Source organism: Notechis scutatus, chromosome 1 (genome assembly GCF_049901735.1).
Source record: "Notechis scutatus isolate UNSWTSFEM ecotype Mainland chromosome 1, rNotScu1.2, whole genome shotgun sequence".
NCBI classification, from domain to species: Eukaryota; Metazoa; Chordata; class Lepidosauria; order Squamata; family Elapidae; genus Notechis; species Notechis scutatus.
The window spans coordinates 287,645,357-287,667,115 of NC_142009.1; the positions used below are offsets into that span (position 1 = coordinate 287,645,357).

At 35.2% G+C, this 21,759-nt stretch overlaps 1 protein-coding gene across 14 annotated transcripts in view; it reads left to right on the forward strand.

The window, feature by feature from the left end:
- The window catches only part of NPAS3 (neuronal PAS domain protein 3), a 783,057-nt gene that overhangs the window by 739,798 nt on the left and 21,500 nt on the right, over positions 1 to 21,759 (forward strand). For all 14 annotated transcript variants that reach the window (XM_087951821.1, XM_087951807.1, XM_087951808.1 and 11 more), the window contains one exon: positions 17,066 to 17,259. In XM_087951821.1, the coding sequence (XP_087807947.1) occupies positions 17,066 to 17,259 (194 nt within the window). The remainder of the gene's footprint in view (positions 1 to 17,065; positions 17,260 to 21,759) is intronic.

The window sequence follows — 21,759 nt, forward strand, 5'->3', positions numbered from 1 at the left end:
GAAACTATAAATTACATTGTATTAAATTGCATACACATACATGAACATGAATGGATTGACAATAGTCCTGGAATATCATATTCTATTTCAATTGTAATATGATTAATCTTAGAATGCATTTTGGGAGAAGCATATTTTAGATAGTAAAAAGAAAAGTTGGTAAAAGAAAACTAATCTCTCTAGCAAAAAAAATGCTTGTTTTAGAATAAATTGTATGTAGCATAACAATCAGTTGATAGACATTAAGTAAACGAGTAAAGTTAGTCAATTTAAAAATGATTAGATTGATTGACAGTGGACAAAATAAAAGGCTGTGTTATAACTCTTTACTGAAAAACCCAAGCATGTGAATTTTTGGCTGTTTTTCCAGATAGAACATTTTAAATTATATGGTTGTGGTGCAGTTTTTGAAAGACACAATAGCTTAATGCGACACATTAGTTGCATGATCTCCTCAGCCACTGCACTGAGGAAATAAATAGTAAATGGAGCCAATACTAGCAGGCATAGAGTCATCAGTATCCACTGTGGGTCACAAAAGGCAAAATGCCAGTCACAGCACTGCAAACAAGACATCATCATCATCATCAATAAATAAATTTATTGGCTGCCTGACTTCCAGCAATACTGAGTGGTTTTGTACATTATACACATATACAAAGCAGCAGAACTTTTGACTATATTGCTGTGATACCACCTTGCCTTTTATTCCCTCATCCTTAGCAAATTCCACTGGACCAGGACTTTTATCCTTATAGTCAGCATCAGCATATTCTCTTTTACCCTTCCCTAATTCCTTGGATCATAGCTGCCATAGTCAGAGTTGAAATGGTAAAGGGTGAGTGACATGGATTTTCTCAAAAAGCAGAAGGGTGGATAGGAAAGAACTTTGACTCTACTTGTGTGGCAGTGCAAAGTATTTTAAAGTATTTTGGTAGTTTGATGGCTTGGGCTTGAATGGGCAATTAAAACCCATTATAAACACATATGCACATTTCTATTTGTGTGCATATGTAGAAAGAAAGAAATCAACAGTGATATAATCAGCAAAGCTGTCAGCTATTTTTGAATTGTTCACTGTTATTGGAAGTTAGCTTAGGAGTCTAATGAATCTTGGTTTTAAATTTTTATCACTGCACCATGGGGATGAAATATTACAGTTGATGCAATAATGCAATGGAAGACCTCTTCCCAGACCTACAGATGTTCATTAAATTGTTTGAATACATCTTGGCTTGAACATATTGTTTGTGAATGGACTCGGTAATCATTATTAGGGATCCTGAGCAAAGCTATACAGATTGCTCAAATACGTAAACAGAGCTATGTGCATACAGAATCATGTCCCCTTTAATTTACTTGGGTCATAAATTAATGCTCAGAAAGAGCTGAGAAGGGGAAGGGGGGAATTCAAAATGAAAGCAAGGCCTAAAGTCTGCAATTCAAGGCATCAGCTTAACACCATTGGCCCTGTGGAGTCCAGAATGCAACCTAAGAACCTTGGAGAAGGAGTCATCATGAGTAGTTAAGCACTAATCAACAGCTGGTGGCAACATTGGGAGGGTGCCTGGCACAGACTTAAATACTGTTACTGTGTCTTTCCTCAAAGCCCAAATATTGTTAATTCTTCAAAAATCTTAAATCTGCAATACCATACTTCATATAACCTCCCATACTCTCAAATGTTGCTTTCCCCAGAATCTAGAGGAGTCCAGAAGTTCTTCCAAATTCATTTCTTTGGCTGGTTCTTTCTGACTGTGCTCCAGTTGTTGATTGTTCTGGTTTTGTATCTAAGAATTTATCATAATCATTTGATTGGATTATGGCCTATTATACTAATCAAACTTTTGCCCATACATACAGGTAGTCCTTGACTTATAACATTTAATAACACACTAAAGGTAGTAATCATTCAAAGATACAATAGCACTGATAAAAGGGAGATAACAATTTTTTACTCTTACAAAATTACAGCATCCCCATGGTTATATGATCAAAATTCTGACACTTCGCAACTGGAATATTACAGTTAGAAAATAAAGATTCCTTTAGCAATAGTTCATGTATTTAAAAATATTTCTGTAACAGAGATTCAAATATTAACACAAATCTATAGCAAAGTTGGTTCAAACATATTCTGTCAAGCAAATCCTTAGATAAATGAAAAATAAAATTTCATGTTAATCAGTTCTTGAAGTATAATAAAACTTTTTTCTTATTTTTAATTGGTTGGTAGAGAAACAAAATGCCAAAAGGTGTTCCAATACAGTGCTCGGAGAAAACAGCCATTTAGATATTTTTAAACCACTTTTTCCCATTAAAATATGTTGCCCATCCATTATTCCACCTCCAGCACCCTCTGATTAATACCTAATTAAAATATTCTTAATCGCTTCAGAAAAGAACAAGTAAAAATATACACCCACTTACTACTGTGGATGACAATATTTTGGGGAACTAGGCAGCTTTTGCTGCTGTTGAGTTGAATCTCCAAACCCTAACAGGTGCTCCAGCAGCTATATCTTTTGCCAAGTCAAAATTCATAAATTCCTACCAAAGTTATACAAAGAATATTCGTTATGAGCAGTTGAATGGCCTTTTTTTCCATAACCAATTATCTGGATTTTGATTGGGTTAAGAGCAGAAGTGCATACACCTTCTCCTGGCCAAGATTCATACTTCATCTAAATTGTTTGCTTGCAGACGCAATACAAAAAGTGGACATTACACAGCTAAGACAAAGAAGTGGGCACAACCAGTAAGAAACAAAATGTGTTTCAGTTTAAATAGCATTTCATTCATTTAAGGCAGCTAATGTGATTGTTCTTCATATATTGAATAGTTTTTCTCTTCTATCAGTCATTCAGGAAATTGCCTCTTGAAAAGGGTTGGGAATCCAATTTTCAAAAAGACTTAAGAAAGGAAAGAGAGGTATGGCAAAAGAAAAGGAAAGAAGATTGAGTACAGGGTTGGGTCCTTGCTTTAGCAGAAAATGCTTATCTATAAAGTTAATTTAGATCCCAAACAATATCAAAGTAAATTAAATTTTGGAAATAATGTCTGTCTCTCTGTCTGTGCAAAAGTCTAGCTCTCTTGATTTCTTATTTCTGGAAATTAAAGATATTTGAAAAGACAGGTTACAACAAAGCTAGGCGACTCCATATTATTTTTGGTGATGATGCTACTCAGTATCTGCCATTATGCTCAATTGAAGGCTTTGCTGCATCCTTTTGCATAGTGGATATCTTGTATTCCTCTAATCCAAATACAACCTAAATCTGCTACAAAAGAAACATTTAACTCACAACACAGAGATCCATAAAAATAAAGGAGTACCTGTTTAATGTTGTACTGATGAGTCTCTTTTTCCCTTTTCCTTATCTTGTTTTAATTAGTTTTTATTTCCAATGTTGTAATAACTCTCTCTGAGTACCCATCATGGCAGGATGTCTCTTTTTCATTCATCTTCTTAATCCTTCTATATATTAAAAAAAAGTCAGGCTACTCCTAGCTACAACTCAGAGACAGGGGTGCCTAACTATTTGCCTTTCAAAACCACTGGAAAACAAAAGATGAATTTTAACGGATACAACCCAGGAAACTTATGTGATGGAATGTGCAGCTGGAGAAGTGGAGGTGGGGGATGTTGGCAATAGCACTGTGGCTTCCCAGGGAGGAGGCAGCCCATTCCAGAGAAGGGCCCAATGCAAGAGACTGCACAGTCCTAAACTGGATCAGGGAGGGAGGAAGAAATAGGTACAGGGCAGCCACATCATAGAATCTCCCAAGGTACAGTATAAGGTTAGAAGGTTATCGCTTTAGCCTGACAAGATTCTGTCTATTAGGTGTAGGCAAATAACTGGATTGAAATAATTGAACTGGATTCAACTGGATCTCACTGTGTTGTCTTTTGGCTTAAGCCTGACAATTTCGTTGTTGTTTTTTTAGAGCCACTGCAGGAATAATTATAACATAAAAGTTAGGCTTACATTAAAAAAAAACTCTTTAATATCTAGAACGACTGTGAAAATCTAAGTTTATGGCAGATAATTATATAGGTGACTTCATTTTTTCTTCTCTCTATGCATAAAACATGTTAGTATAATTTGTTGGTTTGTTTATCTATCTTTTGTTCACCATATTGAGAATCACCTAGGAAAGGCTACATCAAATACAATAGTTAAAATATTTTTATTTCTAACTCCCATAATAGGAGATATTACACTTCTGAATAATACTTAATATTGGTTATCTTTCTGGGAGACATCTTTGCCTAGGCACACAGAAAATCTAGTATTGATTTATTTCATTTATTTACTCTTTTTCTTCCCACAGTCTGAAAGTCTGGCAGTTTTTATCAGGCTGTAATGTTTCTTATATACACATGTACACATACACATTCCACTTTATCCCAAATATGTTTATGACAATTCAGCAATGGTATATATTGTTGAAGATAAAGAAAGGGCCTTTAATAAAGCTTATGTTTACTTTAAAAGATCTAACAGCAGGGATTGTTGTGAGCTGGCAAGTGTTAGAGCTAATGTTTCCTTCATTAGAATCCTACCATTTTCTAGCACCAAAAGCTTTCAGGTTTCTTGAAAATAAGCTGTTATTTTTAAAGGGTAATTTCAAACCTTTCCTATAAAAAGTAAAATATAGATTGAGGTTTGTAAGATAAATGTATTCTATCAAAAATGTAAAAGTTGGCTGTTCCCTTGGATTTCAGTGCTTACCAGAAACTAAGGATGATTTGTATTAATAAGCCAGCATTTACCTAGGAAATGCTTTAGACAATGACTAGGCATCAGAAAGCAGGCACTAAATTAGACACTAGAATAATAAAGATCATGTAAATGGATGCTACCCTCAAACATGATCCTGAAATTCATTTTCAAGCTTATATATTACTGTCTACTGTTACCTCACCCCATTCCTAAGAGGTCTGTAAGGGGCGTGCATAAGCACACCAACGTGCCTACCGTCCCTGCCTTTTATTTGTATCTATTTCATGTATTAATAATCATGTTTATACTTATGTATATTATCAAACATGCTTGACAAAATAAATAAATAAATAAAAATAAAATAAACAAACAAATAAATAAAAGATGTGCTTCCAAACTATGGTAGTCGAAGTCCTCTTCTCAGCCCAGCCGGTCACTTTCGAGTGCATTTCTCTAGTTGGAAAAATGCTGGTTTTTTAATGTTATGATTCCATTTATTATATACATACCATTATAATGCAGCAAAATACAGAGAAATCCTAAGCATTATGATGCACAATGTGACCCATGTTAGTGACGGCTGGAATTCATTATCATGAAAAAGTAAATATCAACGTATTACATAGGTTGTATAGAGACAGAGAGTTGGCAATTGCTTTCATAGTATGGGCCAATGTGGTTCAAAGATATAATAAAATGTCTTATGGATTGATATGTTACAGGAGAATGGTAGAGAACAGTGGATTAATAGAACATTGTACTTAGAATAATTCATAGCTCTATTATCTGTGACACAATCTACAATTAGACAAGCTTTGTTTGGTGAGGCTTTGTCCATCCAATTGACATGAATGATTCAAGAATCAAGACTTAGGTGGCAGCACCTAAGTCATCTTGAGTGATCTTTAAAAAGCTAAGCGATGCCAGATCTGGTTTGTACTAGGATGAGACATCATTCAGGATTATAGAGGACATTCAAAAACATCTAAGAAGGTGACAGTAATAAATCATTTTTACATTGTTGCTGAAAACTAATATGATTACATCCATATGGTCAGCAGGAGTCAAACTTCAATTGAGGTAGACTTTATGGAAAATAAAATGGCAGAGTTTCAATGCTGAAAATTTAGTAGTAAAACCAAAAAAAACCCAAAAAACATGTTGCATATTATAGAAATTAATTAAATACGTACAATTGATAATTGCTATTTTTGTAAAGATATTCTCAAAATTGAAGAATCCCCATAGAAATTTTCTAAACAAAGAATATATTTTGAGAATACAAGACAATTTCCTCTCAGAATATAAGTTATAAATATAAAGGGTGAGGTTTAATGACTCCCATCTATTGATATATAAAGGTGGTTTCAGTTCTCTGAATCTGGAACTATATCATAACACTTACTTATTGTCAAGCATTAAATAATGGAAGCCAATAAATTGTTTTTTTTCTGATTTGAGCAACTTTAGAATATACAGATATAGTACCTTTGGTTGGATGGACAGTGTTAGGATCTAAACATGATAGAATTTTAGTATCTCTGGAAACAATTAGGTCATTTAGAAAGTTATAGAATTTACTGTTTAATTTAAAAAAAAAGATTTGACACTTTTTCCCATGCCAATTTGAATTTATGAGGAAACCCAACTTTGAAAATAGAGGATAGAAGTGGGGAATTCTGACTTTGGACTAACTGATGATAAGGATCAATTTTTAACATACGGTGTCTTAAATGATAAATATAATCTATGTGATTGGGAGCAAGTAGTGAATTATATAAATATAATTGTCCAACAAAAAATAAAATATGTAGAGGATAATATCTCTTGAATTATATACCTAGTATAGTATATGGTATCTAGTATAGTACAATATTCTCTTTAATTACATATCTAGTATAGACAACTGGATAACACAACCTTAAACCTAACCCCAATCCTAACTATGTGCTCTTATTATGACTAAAAGACTGATATTGCAGCATTGGAAAGATACGTGTTGGTCCCTTTTATTCAATGGATTGAAGACCTGATGGCATCTATATATAATATAGGCCTCATTTATACAGAATACAGTGGGTTTAAAAAGTTGCATAAATAATATTTGCAATGTTGTTGTTCCGTTGCTAAGTCATGTCTAACTCATTGTGACATCATAGTACCTCAGGCTCCCTGCCCTCCACTATCTCCCAGAATTTGCCCAAATTCAAGTTCATTGCATCAATGACATTATCTAACCATCTCATTCTCTGCTATCCCCTTTGCCTTTTGCCCATAATCCTTCCCTACATGAGGTCTTCTCCAATGAATTCCCTCTTCTCATTAGGGGGCCAAAATATTTGAGCTTCAGCTTCAGTTTCAGTATCTATCCTTCCAAAGAACAGTCAGGGTTGATTTCCTGTAGGATTGACTGATTTGATCTCCTTGTGCTCCAAGGAACTCTCAAGTAACCCAACACCACAACTCGAAAGCATTAATTCTTCAATGTTTGCATTAGACAAGTATATATAGAATTGTAACTATTTATTGTTATAATGACATACTATAATACTTTTCTTTGGGTCATATTTTCTTCACTTTTTTGTTATAGCATTTTTTGTTTTCCACTAGCTCTATTATTTTGGGGTTTTGCTCTTTTTTCTTTTTTGTTATTAATTATAAAGCAATAAGAATAAATTAATTAATTCTACAATAATATCACTGGAATCATATTAGAAGATCAACTCAGGAACAAGTATTATATGACAGAGTATATGCACCCTAGTAATCCAAAGAAATGATGGCACATTTTTATACTTATGATTTTCTACAGATATACAGTGCAGATGAAACTAAAATATTATTAAGCAAATGCTGAATGCTGGCATGTTGAGGCTAACATCTAGATGATAGCATAAAAAGGATTCCAGATGATGTCATCAAGGATTTGCAATTGGCTGCTGAGTGAAGAGGGTGTAGTAATTTTTAATGCAAATCATTTAAGCCATAACTTAAACTGCAAAAAAATCAGATTTCTTAATCTGTTTGCAGACACAAGTTTCAGTCGCCCTAAAATGACACCTTAATAACCTGCCATTAGATATATCAGTTTATATTTGTAACTCTCATCATCTTAAATCTCTCTGCACATGATCTGCTGTGGAGGTCATATCAAAGAGATTCTTCCATCAGTTCTAAATTGATCTAACCCAATCTTATATAATGCATTAATATCTTGGTATCTTGTCACAAGGGTGTCTCATTTTTTAAAGGTATAATATATAATTCTGGAGAAACCTGTACATTTCAGTCATATTAGTTCGGAGTAAATGTTTGGTGGACTGCAGTCTCAGCCACCATTATATTTGCTGTATTGTATCAAACAGATTCTTGAGATCATTTTAATTTCTTATGTATAACAGCACTCTGAACTATGAATCCTAATGCTGATTCCTTTGTTATGGAGACTTACATTAAACAGAAATAATTTTTACTTTGTAGTTACTACCCTTTGGTTCCTGGTGTCAGTTTATATTTGACTGCCTGGGAAAATATTAAACTGTTGCTCCTTCTGATGATATACTTGCTGAGAGCTTTCTTGAAGCAATCTGTAGTGGAATAGTTCTTATGCCAACAGTGCTTTAAAAAAATGATAACAATGCTTACTGCAAGTTGACTGTGTTCAGTTTTAATGTGTTTCTTAACCCACTTTTAAAGAATGGCCAGTATAGAAACGCGTACAGCCATATTTTTAAATCTGAAAAATAAATGCATTGGTAGTAAATTAGTTGTTTAAGTTGTCAAACAGAAAAATATGGTTTGTGGTTGTTGTTGTTTTTAAATGGCATATAAGATTACTAACAAATACTGGGGGGGAAAGTTTAAGCAGTCTGATCTGATTTGCTGTGATGAAGATGAAGAATTATTATTCAAGTCTCACATGTAATGAGTTATATAAGAAAATGGTGCGATATGTGATGCCATGGCAATACCTATCCTATTACATTGTCATAAATCCAATTTTTACAATATAGGTTCAGTCTTTGTAACAGAAATTTTGTCTCATTGTTTACTTTCAAAAATTGAGATAATTTTTCTTTGTTTCGTTTGTTATAATGTTGTATATGAAATAGAAAAAGAAACATTTCAAAACAGGTGAACATTGCAGCTATTACTGTCCTTCAAGAATAAAATGAGGATTGTAAGGGAGACAATTAAGGATTGAGCTAGCTTGGTGCAACTGCTTATAAGCCAAATAAGGCTCAAAAACATGGGTACAAGTTGCTATTCAACTGTTAGTTCACTGATTATCCTAAGTTCAGTCACAAACTAACAGTCAAACCAAATGTTATGGAGTTACTGTAATAATAAAACAGATTGAAGTCCATGTATATCACCTCCTTAAAGACAGAATGGACTATAAATGAAATTACAGTAATCAACTTGCCATCTAGCCATATATGTGATGCCTTTCCAGGATCTCAGTCCAATATTAATAGAAATGAAATTCTGTGAAGAAAAGCAGTGTAGCCCCATTGTTTACACTTAAATCCTGAGGTGATTTTTGAATATAATTTAAGATTTGGATTGGTAATTTCTTCACCTTATTCACCACTATAAAATGCTTTCAAGTGGCCTGGGGAAAATGTATGGATCACTGAAAATATTGTTCATCTTGTTCATTGATAAATATTTATCAGCAATCAGAAAGATATTCATAAACAGGATATAAAGATCTTCAGATCAAAAATCATTGAAAGGTACACTGAAGTTAGCAACTGTAACTACTGCATTTTGTTAGCTTCATTTTTATAAACCTTTACCAAAGAATAAAAGAGATACATGATTGTTTCTCCAACTTATTTATTGCCATTGAGTCCCATATAATTTAACCATACTGGTTAATAATAACAAAAACAAATTATTAAACTTGTATGCCATCTGATTCCTAATGACTCTGACATGTTTATACTGTGACACTTGCTGAAGCTCTTTCTGTAACTTCTTTCCAGAAGCAATTAAAAACAACTCTTGGAGGGGATGGTGATACTTCAGTATAATCAAGGCTTGCTGTATTTTATTTTATGTTTATTATTTTAAATGAACTATCAACGCTTAAATTGTTCACAATGCATCCTGAATAATAAAATAAACATGCATCATTTTGAATAAATCCTAGCAATGAAATACTGTTTCAGGCTTGCATCATGGCAGAAATATTAGGTAGGTAGGTAGGCAGGCAGGCAGGCAGACATAGAAGATGAATAGATAGATGATGGAGATGAGAGAGAGAGATGATTCAGTAAAGGAAAAAGTCTAACCCTAAATAAATGCTTTAAATATATTTGCCATTAAACTCTAAGTTGCATACAGCATTATTGCCATACTTGCAAGCGGTAAGTAGTAGACTTTAAATACAGAATGGCATTTTGAAATTTTACCCTTATGATGTTAATACATTTCAAGCAAATAGTCATGAAACAAGTGTATGCTTACAATAGTTTTTTATTTCATATTAATCACTAAAAAGCAGTATGTTTCCATGCATCTACAGATTTGAAATTCATTTTCCAGAAAACTAAAATAAATAGTGATAACTATATATTCCTGACTAGGCCTAGCTGGAAGAAATACATAGTATTGTTAATGTCCCATGTGTAAATCCTCTTTCTTTTAACTATGTCTTTGTTATTTAATGAGGACTCACAAAAATGGGCTGTTTCGGTGATATTTTTACAGTTTAGTCTCTAGAAATATAACAATATTCCTAAGGAACTTTTGTCATTGAAGATACATTATATATAAAGTTAGCCAATAATTATCTCATTTGTACAAGTGAAATGGATGAAAATGCAAATAGTGGTTATCAATAGACATACTGCCACAGTTGCTGTTTTTTTTTAAAATTAACAATTTAGGTGTCTTTTTAAAAACATGGAAAAATAATAGTTTCAAGCTGGTTTTCATAGCTTGAATTCTCTTTGACATTCTGTGCAGCTGATTGTTAAAGAACTTGCTAATGGAAAATGGTGCTTTGCAGCTTCTAGTCAACATTAATAATCTGCACCGATTATTTGCAACCAACTTCTCTTGATTCATATTCCACTTTGAGAATATATCAGTGAAAGAAATGTCTATCTCCCAAAAAATCTTTATTGAAGATGGCGCTGACAAGTTCTGCATTAGCATCTCATCATAAAGGTCTTTAATTGGATGAACTACAAAGGTTAAACTCCTTTTTCTAAAATAAATAAACCAATGATTTCAATAGTGTAAAGTTAAGAATGAAAAAGTATTTAAGTACAAATGCAAAAATCACACATTTATATGAGTGATACTGAATGATTGTGAATAATGATATTTGTTTGTTATTGTCTTGATGTATGCATGGTCAGCATAGCTATTAAAGAGGTACAGAAGATTCCTTAACAATTGAAATAAATGTCACCCTTCTTTCTCATACCCATGAAGCTTCTTGATTAAAAAAATATAGGTTTTTAATTACTTCCTTTTTCTCCATAGATCTTTATTTCCCCTCTGTGAAACTCAGGCTGCATTTATTTCAAATTCTAAGTGCTCAGAGTATTAGAGTAGGACTGGGGAGGCTTAGACCCAAATTCACTATCAGGCATAGAAGCTACAAGGAAGATTTTGGCCAATCATTATGTCTCACCTACCTTGCAGAATGACAGTTGTGAGATAAAACAGAAGGAAAAAGTACTATGTTTGTTGGTTATAATGATAAATTATAAGTGCAGAGTCCCAGATAGCCAATCCACCTGCAAAAAGACTACCAACCACTTCAGAAGGGAGAAATGTTGTTTGTCATATAGATAGAGACGTACCTAGATATTCTCTTTTGGAGAGAGAAGGTTTGAATCCTTTTAGAAATCTTCAGATAGAACTGGAAGAAGCAACAAAGGTAAAAACTGAGTACTGAGGTTGAGTAAAAGATTGTGGTTCTCCATCTCCAGAGCACCCTTAGAATTAACTTATTGTAATAATTGAAAAATGGGAAGTCCAGCAATAATTGAGGCATAAAGAAAATCTGTTGCTGAAAACTGGTATCTCTGGAAAGAGATGAAAATATTTACCTTGGATGCTATATTAGGCTTAATTATTGCTTTACTATATTGTACTACTGTTTCTTGTCTTTTTCATATTATCTGTACAAGATAGGAAATGTGTATTCATTAATAGCAATAGCACTTAGACTTGTATACAGACTTAGACTGCATACAGACAGGAGGTTATACAACTTGCCTCATGGTATAACCGGAACAATCTGGAACTGAACACACTCAAAACCATAGAAATGGTGGAAGACTTTAGAAGAAATTCTCCCATACTACCACGTCTTACAATACTAGACAACACAGTATCAACAGGAGACCTTCAAATTTCTAGGTTCTACTATATCACATGACCTAAAATGGACACCTAACACCAAAAACATCATCAAAAAAGCACATCAAAGAATGTTCTCTCTGCGCCAACTCAGAAAGCTCAAACTGCCCAAGGAGCTGCTGATACAGTTCTACAGAGGAATTATTGAGTCTATCATCTGCACCTCTATAACTGTCTGGTTTGGTTCTGCAACCCAACAGGACAGACACAGACTTCAGAGGATAATTAGGACTACAGAAAAACAATTACCGTATATGCCGGCGTATAAGGCGACCCGTCGTATAAGGCGACCCCCAACATTTCCACTCAAAATATAGTTTGTTATATACTCGCCCCTCTTCCGCACGCCTTCCACTTTTGCACTTTTTTTTTTTGAGGCACTTTTTGTGCACCGTGGAAAGCGAATCCGTGAAGCCGAAAGGAGCAGCCAGCCTTCTTCTCCCAGCTCCCAAGGAAGCAGGCTCGCACCGCCCGGGCTCCGCTGAGGTATCCGGCTGGGGCTGTCAGGAGTTGTTACCGCTGGCGCGGCTCGGCTGGCTCCAGTCCGCATTGCCTCGGGAAGGGAAAGGCAAACAGGAAGAGCCGCGGCGGCGCTTGCAATGGCAGCAGCGGCTCCTGGTTTTCCCTTTCCCTTCCCGAGGCACGCGGGACTGGGCGCGCCAGCGGTAACAACTCCTGACAGCCCCAGCCGGATACCTCAGCGGAGCTCGGGCGGTGCGAGCCTCGTTTCCAATTGGAGGCATGTTTTTCAGGGCAAAAAAGTCATCTTATACGCCGGCAAATACAGTACTACCCACCTGCTTTCAATTGAGGACCTATATACTGCACGAGTCAAAAAGAGGGCTGTGAAAATATTTACAGACCCCTCACATCCCAGACATAAAGCGTTTCAATTCCTTCCCTCAAAACGACGCTATAGAGCACTGCACATCAGAACAACTAGACACAAGAACAGTTTTTTTCCAGAAAGCCATCACTCTGCTAAACAAATATTTCCCTCAACAGTGTTCAACTATTTACAAAGTGTACACTACCATTACTGTTAATCTTCTCATCACTCCTTATCACCCATCCCCTCCCACTTGTGATTTTAGGACTGTAACTTTGTTGGTTGTATCCTTACAATTTATATTGACTGTTTCCTAGTATGATTTGATTGTTGATTGTACCCTATGACTATCATTAAGTGTTGTACGTTATAATTCTTGCTTCTTAATGAATGTACCTTTTCTTTATGTATACTGAGAGTATTTAAAACCAAGACAAATTCCTTGTGTGGCCAATCACACTTGGCCAATAAACTATTCTGTTCTATTCTATTCTATTCCGCTTCACAGTGATTTACAGCCCTAAGCGGTTTACAGAATCAGCATATTGCCCCCAACAATCTGGGTCCTCATTTTACCAACCTCGGAAGGATGGAAGGCTGAGTCAACCTTAAGTCAGTGATAGCAGTCAGCAGAAGTACTATAGCCTGCAGTACTGCATTCTAACGACTGTGCCACCACGGCTCTTAATATTAAGCTAAAATATTTCTGTACAGTAATCACTTGCATTCTGAAATACTGAACTTACTTCTGTTCCAAACTGTTTAAGAGGCTTTGTCCCATTTGTAGCAGACATTGCCATCTTGTGCTATTCCTGAAGCATCTCCTTTGCATGTCCTGTTGTATTGTATTGTCATTATTCTATTAAGCTAAAATCCTGATAATGGCAAGTCTGCATTTCCTTCCTCTGCATGTAATCATTTGTTTCCAAAACACAGAGTTACTGTGTCTTAAAATCTAAAGTCAAAAAGATGGAATATACTTTTCTTTCTTTTTATAAAGTTTGATTTTGTTTATCTCTAATAGGATTGTTGTATCTCCCAAAAAGAAGACAATCTCTAGTGACCTATCTCTAAGCTAGATAGCCGTGAAGTTGTATTACATAAATTATTTCATCCTTTTACATTTTTATCACCAGAAAAGGAGTTTAAATTGCAGGCACCCTGACTAATAAACAGACACTCATGTGCTTTGGAAGTTGCAGCAGGAAATGCCATGTTGCTAAATCAGAACAGAAGTCATGAAGACACAGAGGGTATCAGAGAGAGGAGGTCTGAAGTCTCCAGCTTTCCAAACTCTAAACTTGTTTGAGGTCCTAAAGGGAAGGCAGGATATAAACTAACATCTATGTACCTTAAAGTATTTATTACCAGTTTTGGTATATAAATAGTTGTGGTAATATGTGAATGGAACTAATAGCTTGAGCAAATTTCCCCAGGCTCCCCTAACATCATACTTAATACAGTACAGTAATTATTGTACAGATATTATTGTAATCTCATTTGAAAATAGTTTGAAAATTTGAATATAGAGTCAGAACTAGTCTTAAATTATATTATCATATTTTGCCATATCCACTGACTTTCAGTTCATTTAATTATACTTTATAACTTTTTCATGCCATGTGACAAAGTTATGTGAAGACAAACTAATAAAAACCTTACACATAACCCTGTCACTTTGTAATGTTTCAGTCTAATTCCCACAACCCCTTCCATTATCCATGTTGGTCTGGAACAACTGTAGCACCAGCTTGCTTATTCTTGAATTTTATTGTATGCTCCAAATGTCCTCATCAAATATAAGACATCCTCCTTATGAAATAATTATTGTGACCATTCCATATTTTGTAGGCCTATATTAAACTAAAGATGCGAAAATATATTTATGCTGCAATCATGTAGTGTTTATTTTTAAAGCTGGATCTTAATGTGGACACCATTTGATCTCATCATATAAAACAAATATAGTTAAAATCAATAAAACTCTGGCACTAGGGAAAGGCCAAAGATTAACCTGACAAAATTATGTAGAACAGCTTTTCCTACCAATATTGGCTCAATTTCCAACATGCCTTACAAGAACTGGATTGGCAAAAGTTGCCCTTCAGAGCAATTATTAAAGAGAGTATCATTTACACAGAGTTGCTGTTCATTTAAGATCTTTGACTATAAAGCATTTTTCAAGACCAGGTTGTTAAATAGAATCTTTGTCAGTTCAGAGTCTCACAGGAGCCCAATAAATTTTAGAATTCAAATGTCAGTATTAGGGAGCAACCGTTAAGAAAATAAATGCATAATTCAACTGGCATATGTTCACCTGGAAATATGCATTCATATCATTATGTAATAAAAATGGCAGATATGCAGAATATTATTCCAAAATTACAAATTTAAATAATAAAAAAAAATCTTTTTAGAAGACAATGCTATTGCCGCTGCTAAAAAAAATTTGCTGCAGATTTACTCACTGTTTCTAACCCTGCTGCTTATTAGGTAGTTATTTGTAAAATGGGACAACCTGTTACGTAAGAAAGAAGCTCCTAAATCAAGGCCAGTCACTGACTTGGTTGTCACTATTCATCCCATTAATAATCTTTTTCAGAACTTCCCATATTATAGCAGTCATCTCCTTATACCTACTTAGAAATCCTAGAGTCATTCATTCAGCCATGATTTACAGATCCTTTTAGCTGCTTGAAACTCAGCACAGTTTTCTACTGACCAGCTGGCTTGCAAATACTTCATCCATCCCGTGGTTCTGAAACAGCCTGATGGTGCAGACGGAGGAATACCAGAGCAACAGCAATGCTCCAATACTACCATATGTTGATTAACCCCAAGAATCTTTCATTAGTTGACACCTCTCAGTGAAAGTGGATTGGTCTACCAAAGGGTAGGATAGTAGGGGTGATATGTACTGAAACTGAATTAATGTATGAGAATGGTACCAGTCGGATGTTCTCTTATCATTCTTTGATTCCCACACTTCATTTGTATGACTTCTAATTCCACATGCTCATTATGGGGCGTGCATAAGCGCACCAACGTGCCTACCGTCCCTGTCCTATTGTTTCTTTTATATATTTTTTATTTTTCTTATATGTATCCATGTATTCATAACTATGTTTTTACTTATACCTATTATCTTGTAAGCAATTGACAAATAAAAAAATAAATGTTTTGTATTTTCATATGTAATAAATCAAGGTATGAAACAGGATAATGATTTCTCCTTTATTTTTTTATAATGAAGCTAAAAGAGAAAGTTTGGTGTAATGGTTAAGGTACCAGGTTAAAAACCAGGAAACTCTTGCCTTGGGCACAAAGTTGGGTGACCTTGGACCAGGCACACTCTCAGCGCAAAAAGGGCAAACAACTTCTGAAATCTCACGCAAAAAAAATGCAGGGACTAGTCCAGGCAGACTCCAGGAGTCAATACTGCTGTGAAGGCACATGCAAACAAAAATTGGAGTGTGGGTTTATGATCCTATAGTTGCTCTATAAATAAACATATCATATACCTAGGCCTAACATTCAGTTTATGGGAATGAAACAAAATTATGTTCTCACAGACCAAAAATACCATGCTATAATTCTGTCATTTCAACCGGATTTGACTCTTGCACATACTGACTTGTTTCTGGTTATTCAGTATGCTGGGTCAAAAGCACAGAAAAAGTATTCACAAATGTCAGTAATATTTTATTTAACTTGCTACTGGTGTATTAAATATAGTCTAGAAATTATTATTAAACATAATAGAATTACTGTTACATTTTCCAAATAAGGGTCAATTTTTCCAGCCTCCCTTTGTACTATAAATCTTCCTTTCAACTTTCCAGATTACCTTTTGTCCTTCTGAAAATTAATTACCAGAAACTCCTCTGGATTTTAGACTTGCTACATTTGAAACATTGAGCTATTATATTCTTCTTTATTAGCATGAGAGAAAACATTCAGGACATGTTCACAGATAGTATTAATATGTTTAAGACAAATACTGGCAGTGACTAAATGCAATTCTGGCAGAGTTAAGTGCTCTATATAGAAATTATATTGTCTGCTGGAAGAATTGCTTTCATATTTTTCTCACACAATGCCTTGATTCTTTGTTGTTTTGCAGGTGATCCATATAACAGGAAGGTTACGACTAAGAGTTTCGCTGTCTCATGGGCGGACCGTCCCGAGCCAAATCATGGGGCTTGTTGTCGTTGCTCATGCCCTACCCCCTCCTACAATCAATGAAGTCAGAATTGACTGCCACATGTTTGTTACTCGAGTAAACATGGACCTCAATATTATTTACTGTGAAAATAGGTATTGCATTTGGGCTATTTTGTTTTGTTCTTCCAGAATGCCATACTGAAATATACGTTTTTGGGCTAGAGCATTTGTTTCATACGACAATAACAATAATGCAGATGTATGTGTTCCTCTGATCAGTACGCAGAAAGTGAGAGCTTCATTTTGAGATTTGGAAAACTGAACTGGAATCTGATTGACTGATAGTTGCCTAGGGAGTTAACTAGAAAGAAAAATCACAATTTAAATGTTAGTTTTCTGACTGCAAAACTCCTCTGATACTCTTCGGATTAGCATTTCCCCACAATGGAATGCTAATACTCTGGAGAGTAAAGATGAGAGTGAATGAGGAAAATAAAGAATTGATTTCTCCCACCGTACAGTGTATGCAACCTCTATTCAGACAAATATATACTGTATATAATTTCAGAATTTCTCCTAAAGCAGGAGAAATCTTTGTCCTGAGAATCTTTTCCTTGGAGCCAACAGAATGTTTCCAGGATCTTAAATTTCCTCTCAGAACTGATTCAGTAATACACCATCCTCTGTTTCTCACTGCCACTCCTAGGAAGCGACAGTGAGAAATATTAGTACTGATTGTAAATTTGGAAAAGCCACACTGCTTTTCTTGTTCACAGTTCAGTTTAATTTAAAAAAATGGGAACAGGCAGGACAGAATGAGAATATGGATATACTGCAGATGTTTTAAATTGTATTTAACCAGTTGCAAAATATTACTAATTTTTTTTTTCCATACAAGCTTGCTTTTATTTTCCCTATTAAGACTGAAAATGCTGGCAATAACAGTTTAGCCCAATGAATTCCACATCTTTTGCTTTACTGAACCTTTCAAGAAACAGCCTTAGGTCAGTGGATATGTATGTTTGATCATATTGACGGAAGCAGAAGTATTGCCTTTGAAAATATGATTTGGTATATCAGAGTAATAGGAATGTCTTTAGTAAAAGTAAAAATTGTTTACAAATGAAGTCACAGGATAATATTGCAGGATCCAATCTGGGTCAGACACTGGGACCAGAGGTTTTGTCTTCTGAGCTTTCAGACTCCTGCTGGAGCCCATCTTCAGGGAACTTCTCTCTAGCAGAGTGTTGTATTTGTATGGTATTTATAGTGCCTGTTGTAAGTGGCTTTTTAGATGTTGATTGAGGTGCATTGATGTCTGGTTTTTAAGTCATTAGCTGTTGTTAGCTTGTGCTGCCCAGCCTTGCCTCTAAGTACTAGATAGGCTTGTGGTAAATCAGCAATCCTATTAACTAATGAGGGACCTGTTTCTCAGACTTCAATTACTTCCCTGGCTGTTGTTGTGCCTGCTTATCCAACAATGTTGGTACCTGCAAAATTGAATGTGTGTCCTTGTTCATTGCAATGCGGGGCTAATCAATGAGTTTGGGTCTCCTTGTCTGACCATTCATGTCTGTTCTGGCAAGCTGGTGATTATCCATGCAAGGGGATTGGTAGATTACATTGGAAGTATCTTCCACCTTCAACTGATCTTTGCAATGCATAATTTGTCCTCGTATGGCAGCCTCTGGGCAGTGTGCATGCCCACATGCAGATCTCGGAAGCTGTGTTTTACAGCTTCTGAAATATTTTTGATGTATGGCAGGGTGTGCTTGAATTGCTCATGTAGGTATCTGCTCTCCGGCTGCTTGACTTGCTGGGTACTACAGTGGCTTCTCACCCTGCCATATAATGCAACTCTTTTTGTGTGAAGTGGATGGTTTCTGTTGAAATTCAGAAAGCATGGTGTGTTGGTGGCCTTGCGATAAACTGTGGTTTTTAGGCTCCCATCCTCGTCTGTTGAAAAGTACGTCTAAAAATGACAGTGTAGATGTACTTGTCAACAGACAAGAGGATGGAAGCCTAGAAGCCACAGTTTATTGCAAGGCCACCAATGTAAGGATCTCCAACATAAACTGCATAAAACTTTTAGAACATCTGAGTTATTTGTAGAAATTTCAAAATAATCATTTTCCATTTCTTAGTAACAATGCAGATCAGCTTTTAGGAAGGTGAGTTCCCTCTTTAAAGAGAATCTGAAGATAGTGAAATGTACGGTTACCTTATTCTCATGACCACCCAAATACAGTGAATACTTATGGGGGGAGAAAGTTGTATCTTTGGTTCCAATCCCTGATCTACATGCATGTATTTGGTCATGTGAACAATCCTGTGCATTCAAAATAGATACACATTTGGCACCTTTATCAATGGGTACAAGATCCATTCATTTGAGGAACAACAATCCTGTTCCCCTCTTTCTAATTCCCTATTTATGAATATGTTATATAAATGCAAGTGTAGTCTTTCAGCATGCAACCTGTAAAAGTGTCATCTTGCCTTAAAATATTCAATGCAACCATTTATGAATGGCTTTTCTACATGCTTGCAACAGATCAGATAAGTGGCTGTGCTGAAAAGGATGAGCAGTGAATCAGCAGAACTCAGTGTAATGAATGAAATCACATGCTCATGAGCTCTATTTGTAATGAATTGTCAGTGTGATCATATCAATCTTCAGCTGGTTCAATTAAGTGTACAGAGTCATAATACCTTAACACAGTAGAATCTAAATTAATATATTAATCAAATGCAAGAATATCCTGAATTCACATACTAGAAAGATGACCATCAGCTTTACAGGCATGATAGAAAGTATTTGTATCATATAAATATATAATATAATATCACAGTATTTCAGCCCAGCCCTTCTCACCTAGAAAACTGTTATTTAGTCAACAAGAAGAAAATGTGTTCAATAGTGATTCTTCTTTTAGATCAAGGACTCCTTTGAGACATCCATCTTAGAAAAATGCACATAAATACACACATCTAAGATTGATTTCTTTATACTACACTCGAAAAATGCACAACTTCCTCACCCACTTAACATCAAGTATTATTACTAAGCCATACTATAATAGGAAGTCTGGATGAATACAATTGTAATCAATACTTGGAAAGATTAAATTGGCATCTTAAAATTTAGTCTGACTTGGTGAAAACAAAGACAGTTATCCTTAGTCTTAATGATAGTACACATTTTCTTTAATTCCTATCAACCTTAATTCCTACCATCAGTTCTTCTAGATGTCCTAATACTGCAATGATGTCCATTATTTTGCTTGCCAATGAAACAGTATTTGGCCTACACTTGTTTGGGGAGAAGCAGTTTCCTAAAAGCATTATTTGGCATTTTTCCCCACAGAAAAAATATATCAAGTAATAGGAAGGAAATTGAAGAAAAAAACTCAGAATCTTTTGTACTTGATTTGTCAGACCCACTGAAGTTTATCCTTGGAACCCCGATTTAGGAACCACAGGTTCAAAAACTTTGGTATATACGAAGACTCCACCCTATAAACAGTAACCTCAAATATTGCAGAGAATACAAGGGAGATATAGTAGGCCCTGCCTCTTTTCCATGATACAGGGAATAAAATGGAGGTATAGCTGACCTCCATTTTATGCAGATTGTTCCCAACTTCTGATCCTTTACATCTGTCTGTCCCCATTAACAATTTAGCTTTAGTTTTAGCTTTAGTTCCGAAATGGAAACATTCCATTTATCTATTCCGGAGGAAGAAACTAGAGGTAGCACATTTTCTGATTTTTATCAAGGAGTGAGAACCTGACAGGTGGTTCCCTAATTTGCTATATATTTTTTTAAAAAAATAATATTAAGTTCTTATTATCTCTTAGAGTGACTCTGGAGACTAGCTCCATGCCATCGCTCTGAGTATGTGAACCCTACCTGTACTCTGATACCTCTGCCATTCAAGAACAAACTTGCAAAGAATTTTCTCAGAACCTGAGTCACAAAAGATATATATATAGTCCCAATATATTTTTGTGAGCATTAGAACATTATTTTAAAAACATACCAAAGAGTTACATCTTCCAAACAAAAGGAAGAACCCAGCTGACCAGGTTAATTCACCCTCCCAATTTTCAATTTGAGAGGATTTTTTTTTTTAACACAGATGCCTGAGGACATTGACATCTGGACAATCAATAAGAGGAATGCACATACAGAGGGAAGCAGAGCAGAGCATAGAGCAGGAAAGGCTACTGAAAGGATTTTAAAGTTTCTGCACAGAGTAAACCACAAAGTCCCAGTTAAAAGAGCTAGGAGTGAAAGCAGAGCTCCCAGCTGAATAAGACTAAAAAAGATAACACCCTCAGGCATCTGTATGTCTCAGCATTTAAATTATATTGCTTGAAATGTCAGTTTGGACTCTGTGCCTGGAAACAGTTGAAGAGCCTTTTTTCATGAATATGCTCAACAGAAGACCAATCTGCTGAAATGAAAGATGTCTCTAATCATTTTGCATAAGCATAACATGTTCTTATTTTATTGTATAACCTTGAATTATCTTGCTCTTTTAATCAGGAGCTTAGTATTTTAAGGAATTCTTTATCTTTGTGGGTGTTGTTAAATATGGACCTATAGACAATTTGAGATTGTATTGAGAGCAAAGAGAGCCAAACTGG